At 34.3% G+C, this 7837-nt stretch overlaps 1 protein-coding gene and 2 long non-coding RNA genes across 3 annotated transcripts; 2 read left to right on the top strand and 1 right to left on the bottom strand.

The window, feature by feature from the left end:
• Positions 1-1182: 1182 nt before the first annotated feature.
• On the bottom strand, positions 1183-2433 carry LOC149114840 (uncharacterized). The gene is made up of 2 exons (XR_016206208.1): positions 2229-2433; positions 1183-1459 (listed from the first exon to the last, which is right to left on the bottom strand). It is a non-coding gene; the product is annotated as an uncharacterized LOC149114840 (long non-coding RNA).
• Positions 2434-2441: 8 nt separating this feature from the next.
• Positions 2442-4397, top strand: LOC149114841 (uncharacterized). The gene is made up of 2 exons (XR_016206209.1): positions 2442-2833; positions 3268-4397. It is a non-coding gene; the product is annotated as an uncharacterized LOC149114841 (long non-coding RNA).
• A 650-nt stretch (positions 4398-5047) lies between these two features.
• LOC149114842 (uncharacterized) lies at positions 5048-7411 on the top strand. The gene is made up of 3 exons (XM_089285763.1): positions 5048-5275; positions 5858-5983; positions 6307-7411. The coding sequence occupies exons 1-3, from the start codon at positions 5169-5171 to the stop codon at positions 6410-6412; spliced, it is 339 nt and encodes a 112-aa protein (XP_089141889.1). The 5' UTR covers positions 5048-5168; the 3' UTR covers positions 6413-7411.
• Positions 7412-7837: the final 426 nt, after the last annotated feature.

Below are 7837 nucleotides of genomic sequence, written 5' to 3' on the forward strand. Positions count from 1 at the left end.
ACTAACTTATTAACCGAATGTCACTGACTGTTTTCTTTGTTGTGCTTTACTTTTTTGCTCGTCGAAGAAAGTTAACGTTAAAATCTGACATTTGAATGCCTCGTTTGCTAAAGTTAGTCACCATTTATTTGTTATCACTCCCTGTGAATTCATAGAGAATTACCACCTAATGTGGAAGTCCTGTCTTCAAGTGTGGGAAAATGACACCGCAAAAAGTTACAAAAAAAGTTACAATGAAAGTAAAAAGAATTGTGAATGTCGATCATGACTTGGTGTACATTTTACATCATGTAAAGGTATGTGGTGAGTGCCAAAGGCATAACATTTCATGCATTTGCCTTTTCAGGACAAATTATATAACAGCGACATTTTAAAAGATGTGATTAGAAAAATAATGAGTATTGTCCAGGCAGTACCAGTTTATGGACGGCATATGCAGACAGTATGAGGTGCTGTAAGCATTACCAGGTAATTAAGTTAGTTTTATGCTTATGACTTCTTGTACTTGGATTTTGTGTCATTTCGTCACAAGAATAGGTAATGAAAGATGCATTAGATGATGCAATTTATTTTCAAAGGCAAACTTAAAAGTCTGCCTATGGTGGATACCGGTTGTGTGTAAAGTGAATGTAAAGCAAACACACTACCCTTGTGAGATAACTTTAACAATTCCTAGGAATTCCTAGGAATTTTTTCCTAGGAATTCGTAGGAATTCCTAGGAATTCCTAGGAATCTAAGGTGTGAATTTTCACGGTAATTCGGACTCGGAATTCCTAGGAATTCCTAGGACTTCCAAGTTTACATAGAGCTGACTTGGAATTCCAACTGAAATATACTCACCTTGAAAATTCCTTAAAATTCTCAAAAATTCCTAGGAATTTCTGGGAATAACTTGGAATTTGTAGGATTTTTTGAGAATAGGTTGGAATTTTTTGGAAAATCTGAGAAAAACTGGGAATTTTGTATCATTTGTAGGCCAGACAAAATTTTGATGATTAATGCCCAGCATTAAAATAACAAATAAAGTCACTGATATCACATATCACATGAATTTAAACGTAAGTCATTAGAATAATTATCCTGTTTCTTTTTTATTACACCAAAAATTAAAAGTAAAACTGAAAACAGATATGAAGGTCAAACTTTTACATGTTTGATAAAAAGAGAACTTTTTCAGATGATTTACTTACTTTTTTGGTTTACAAATCCAACAATTTTCCATACACAAGATTTTAGCTTAAATTATTGTTATTATGTGGAACAAATCTGGATTTTCATGAATGTAAAGAATCAATGATAAGAACAAAACTGAAACAATCCTTAAAATTAAAAAAGGCTGAGTTTGGGCAAACTTAGCTGCTGTTTAGTTATTTATTTTGTTTCCGCAGCTTCTTTTGTTGCCCTCTAATTACGCTGTCAACAGCTGGCCTCTTCATCTTCATCTTTGTTGTATGACACCTAAAACAAAATTTAACAAAATACATTACATTGCGATATATATGAGGTACTGTAAGACATAGATCCAAATATTTATGTGCTCACAGTTTAATACGCGCAGCTAATTAAGACCTGACTGTAAGCTGGTTGAAATGTTAAAAGAGAAGACTTGATAATGGAAGGTGCTTGTATACTATTGATAAATATGTTACATAAATCTTGAGCTTACAGTAGATTAAATCAAGGTTTTCCTTCTTCTATAAGTGTATCAACAACTCTCGAATTGAAGGATACACTGTGTATATCACGGTTTTTAGCCAAATTTAGACATTAGAAATACTAAAAAAGACACTTAAAACATTTAAGGAACATTTAAATAATAGAGTAAACACAAAAGAATATACGGATGGACAAAAATTGAAGATCAACACGGATTGCCATACAGTCAGGCTGAAACACACAGGAGACATATCAAACTCATGCACACTGGCTGCCTCGTTGGAGTTTCTGTCAAGAACTTTGACTGGGATCAGAGAGAACTGCTATATTTATTTCGTTTGAACAAGTGAGGCGAGAGAAAGGACTTGTTACTCGCAAATCAAATTGTTTAGGGACGCACTCTGGGCAACTTAAATTGTTTCAACTTTGCTTTAGCCAGAATTCATTTTATGCCATGACTGAGTGACCCACTCGTGTATGATTCGTGATGATAAAGTTCATTCAAAAGCTTTTGTCTAAATACAAGAATTTACTTTGTATAATGTAAGGTTACTTGAATTCGATTACTCACCAAATAATTTTGTATACGGCTAATTTGTCCTTTGAATTCTTCCCCGTTGAAACATCCACAGTAAGACTTTCTTTTAGCTCCAAATCTTCGCCAAGAATAACTTGTTTCTCGTTAATGACACTCACGCTGTTTTCTTCTGGTCACAGGACCGCAGCGAAAACCATTTTGATATAATTTTGGAAGTGAAATCTACTAAAACGCACGAGCGATCAGCCGTTAACGTTGAATTCATAGATGGGCGCCAAAAGAGAATGAATAACGCGATCTTTGTCACGTTCAGTCACAAGGATAGTCACGTGAAAATTCGCGTGCTGTGATTGGTTCAATTGATCAGTTGAGGAGAGAATGGAAACTGAACAAGAAGGAGAGAGAGACTGGCAACGAAGTTGCCGGACCAGTCGCTTTCGATGGCAAGTCTGTTTCCCTTTCCAAGCTGTTTTGGTGGTCTTTTGAAAGATGGGTCTAGCTTCAAAAGGAAAAAACTACACAAACTTTTTACGAATGAATCAAGGAGGAAAATGGAACGTACTTTAACTGGTTGATGTGTTCCCGACGGTTGTCAAGATAAAGGATCGTGAGGCACTTAAATCAAGTTCACTGCAAAGGTAAGGAATCCAAATTTATAGGGATTTTCTGTTATGATAACCTATAATTGTAAAATTATAAATCAAACTAAGCAATGCATTGTGTGCTCTTTAAAAACCCCAAAAGCCGAAATTCATCTAAAAGGTTTCAGATCGACCTGAGGAAACGAGATAAATTCTGCGAAATGAGCTTAAGCTTGTTGTATTAGTCCACCAAATCTATTTCAACACCCAGTCCGCACAATGCAGCAAGTATAAATTTGCAATGCTTGTCATTTTTCCCTTTGAATTATTTATAAGGATTAGCATGATATGAAATCTATAGTCTTTTCAATACATCAAGATGTAGGTTTTTTTTTATTTGCATTGTCATTTATTTATGTCAGTTATTTATTTGTTTCCCACTAACTCATAATCTTTTTTATTCTTTTGATTTTGTTGTGTCATGAATAAAGTGACCGCGAGGACAAGGAAATACAAGAAACATATTGATGATACCAGTATACCCATACCAAAATCTACAAGATTCGACCACATAAATCGCTTAAAGCAGTCTTCACAGGCCAGTTGACGTCATCTCCCTCTCTTGCATCCCTTTTTCCTGGATATCATTTCCAGCACCATGAACAGAACACCTTACAGTTTTCGGCTCACGTGAGTGAGATGGCTGTTGGCAAAAATGTTGTGGATGACTTTGATGGATTATGGAGTGAACCTTTATGCAAGAATTGAAGTTTCATAGAAGCATTTGATGAAATTGAGTAGCCAATACCTGAAAAGGCTACAAAAATACCAATTGATGTAATACACAACAATTCAGATTTGTCCACAGACAGTGATTCAGATAATGATGTTGAAGTTTCAGTTCCGACTCCTCTGAAGAAATTGAGAACTCTGACACTGATGGCCATTCACTGGACTCCCCTAATGAGAGTGAAACTAATGGTTCCCAAGAAAAAAACATTTTCTGCCGAAGAATATGCCTGTATGGCTATTCTGGCCTTAATTTGAAGACATTGTATGACAATGAGAGGCTGCTAAAGATATCCTTGTTTTAATGAAACTACCGGTAATTTGTCCAGAGAATGTCACAGTACAGTTTTACAAATGTACAGCAAGTGTGTGGAAACTGTGAGCTTTTCATTTATGACATCTGTGAGAGATGTCTTCCTCTTTTTCCTAAAGTCATACAGGATCAAGTCAAAAATTGTTCAACAGTGGGTTGTGATGGGTATGTGTGTGAATCTACAATTATATTAAATATATACATGCATATATATACTTTTGGTTTTATTGAAATTGTAAATAATATATATTCATTTATGATGACAGAATTTTTTTGCTTAATCTATTTATCAAATCTAAGAGCATCCATTTTTCTATCAGTTAAACTCTGGGTGTTTGATTTAAGGGTCCATACGGGCACATATACACTAACAAATCATGTTGAATCTAAAAAGCAATGTTATCAGTGCTATAGTTTTACGTTGAGTTGTCAGACTTAAACTGGAATTAATGTACATTTGTCTGGAAATAATTATCTTGGAGCTTGACAACAATAAAAAGGTATGGAACTCCAGAGAAATGATCGTGTTGATTTTTACTAATTCACAGAAACTGATTCATGCACTGAGTTCATCTTTAATTTTGACATTTTGGGAAATTTATAGAAATTTCCGACAATATTTCATGTGTTTTAGCTATTCCCAAAAATTCCTAGATATTCCAAATACATTTTTAAAAACAGTCTGGGAAATAATAGGAGTTCCTGGGAATTCCCAATAATTCCCACTCATACTTTTCACTATTCCCAAATATTCCCAGAAATTCCAAGGTCTTGGATTAAGCATAATTTGCATGGCTTGGAATAACGTGGAATTCCCAGGAATTCCCAATAATTCCCAGTCATACTTCCACTATTCCCAAATATTCCCAGAAATTCTAAGGTCTTGGATAAAGCATAATTTGCATGTCTTGGAATAATTTGGAATTCCTAGGAATTCCTAGGAATTCCTAGGAATTCCCAGACTACTGGGAATTTATTTCGCAGGGGTGTTAAAGATGTACGTGCATGTTAATATTGAATAATCTGAAATTTCAGCAAGTTTGAAAATATATTATATCTATGACAGTTCTGAGGTGAGGGCTGTTACATGTACATGTAAATGGCTCATGCTCAATTTTTCACTTGTTATGATTTAGCTGCCAATATGTTCTGTAAATCAATTTTAATAGTCATCTGTTGGTGTGCAACGATATACACCAATATATAACCAAATATTGTACAGTGTAAATTAATTAACCAAATTATGCTGTTTTCAGTTGACCAACGCTACTACATGTACATTGTAATGTGATGTTGAAGCGCACAAATTTACAAACATGCCCAGTGTCAACTTGTCAAATGTATGAACTGGCCAGCCAGTCTAGATTACAAAAATTTCTGAAAGTTGGCCTTACCAGGTAAGATATTTCTTAAAGCATATTTTGTAATTAATGATTTCTCAGACATTGCGTGTGAATATCTTCTGTCTGATTTTAGCAGGAGGAGATGCCATACAAAAATGAAGATAGCTAACTGTCTTTGGGGATCAAGTTAGAAAACAAAACTTTTTAACTTTTTACATGTGTATACTACTTTGGTATTTTTATGAGATTTCATTTGGTAGAAATTTGGGGACTGAATATATTGTAGCCACTACATTTCAGTCTGATTTTCAGTTATATGTACAACCAAACAGCCTGGATGGCCCTTTGATTGGGACTACATGCACATTGTTGTACTGCAATGTTCCAGTTTCTTGTTTAAAGCAAATTGTATGTGCGCTCAAAAGCAAGTCACCAAGTTCATAATAGTTATATATGTTTGCTTTGCATCTCAGGACAGAGCCTGCCACTGTGAAAGTTTTGGTGCCATCCCCCTAGCATTTGATTCACTACTGTAGACACTCAGTAAACAACTAGCAATGAAGGACACTGTATATCAATGAAAGGAATGTCATCTGTTGGTTATAAATTATAATTGATATGTCTTTGTATGTTCAGTGGTGTTCAAGTAGCAGCGATATACAGTATGATTACATCCCTGTTCCTGTCAGTCAATATACGAACAGTGTACACATGGGCAACCTGGATTAAAACAGCAAAGATTTTCAAAGCAACCATGGCCAGGTGAGATATTTCTAAAGAAATATAAATTGAAGGTCCTTATGATTGCTTATAGGGATTGATTTTTATTGCAAACAATATTTTACTGAGTGTATTTTTCTTGTGTACTAATTGTTATAGAACACAGAGACCGCTGTCATAACAGAGATATTAATGTGTGAAAAGTTCCATAAAAAAATGCACTGGGAGCAAATTAAATCATCATAGATGCAGCTTCTGAGAGATCCCCAATATTAATGGAATATACATTGTACATACATGTAAAAGAGTTCGATAATTTATTACTTAAGATTGTAATGCTTTGTTTGGTTTCTCTATATTCACAGACAACTTGATGCCATAATAATTTCTGCACAAAGTTCATTGAACAAACTGACTTGGAAGTTGAGTTCTGCAACCCATACTGTGTGTAGTAATATCATACAGCTGTAGCTGCAACATTGTGACAGATAAACTGTATTACATTATTAAGAAACACCTATGATACATGTATTAACTAATTATTTAAAGTGTCTGTTAAATTAATCAGTTTTTCTTGGAGACAACTTACTCATCATGTCATGGTTTATTCAAATAATTGCTTTTTTGGCTTAAAAATGATATTTATTGTGCTTGGTTTATGTTGCTCTTAAATCAATTTTGTGATAACTGGCGTTGGGCATGGCATAAATTAATATTTTGCCAACACGAAATGGAGAACTGGGTCTTAAGCAAAGTTGCAGGATTAGTATTTTTGTAGAAAGAAAGAGTTGAGAAATTTGTGACATTCTACTGACAGCCTTGCCATTCGCAGCGTCCAATAAGGTTAATTTGTTCCCTAGTGTTGTGCAAATAGTGTTCTCTAATTTATAAATTATTTCAATCAGTTGTTTAAATGATTGCCTTATAACCCCATCTCCAGCTTTGGGGCATGCAGGATATTGATGTATTGTTTATCCATTTTGCTATAAATTATCTTTAATTGATGTGTCAATCTAAACATATCTTTGATATGCTGGCTTTTTCTGACAAATGTACCTATGCCTGATAATCTTTGAGTGCGTTTGGTTGTGTAGTGCAGACAAAATACACGTACATAATATAACTTACTTATAGCTTACATGGACTTATAATTCTTGGTATAATTTAATCATTATGAGCAAAATTAATTAATGGAACCCAATAACAGCTCCTGTAGTCCACAATCTCAGTCGAGAAAAAGAACAAATCACATTGGAATTGAATAGTAAAATTATTATCAGAAGCCTATGCAAGTATTCATGATCAGCAACAAAATATCATATTTATCGTTCATGCCAGAGTGATTTTGCTTATACTTATACTTTAACAGATGGTGCAAACCCTTTTAGCAGGAGGAGATGCCATACAAAAATGAAGATAGCTAACTGTCTTTGGGGATCAAGTTAGAAAACAAAACTTTTTAACTTTTTACATGTGTATACTACTTTGGTATTTTTGTGAGATTTCATTTGGTAGAAATTTGGGGACTGAATATATTGTAGCCACTACATTTCAGTCATACCCCACAACAACAAAAAATGTGTAAATAAACTTCTTTTGTGCAGGAGTCCCAATTGTTAACTAAGAAAGAATATAATGATTAATAACAATGTCATGTCTTTCTCAATAAGAAAGAACAGGAAATGTTACCAAAAAGCACAGAAGACAGTTCTGTTATGTGATCAACATTATTGGTGGCTCCCCTGAAATGCTTGAAATCATGGCTCTGTTTTCATCATTACACCATCTTACACCTCGATCTGCTGATGTGATCCTAGTTCGGGCTGAAAGTATAAAATCGCTCGCAGTTTACTTCACATACATGTACATGTTGGATTATTTTCATCAGTAACAACA

The sequence above is a fragment of the Orbicella faveolata genome, unplaced genomic scaffold, assembly GCF_042242905.1.
Source record: "Orbicella faveolata isolate gen_17 unplaced genomic scaffold, um_ofav_v1 contig_13, whole genome shotgun sequence".
Lineage (NCBI taxonomy): Eukaryota > Metazoa > Cnidaria > Anthozoa > Scleractinia > Merulinidae > Orbicella > Orbicella faveolata.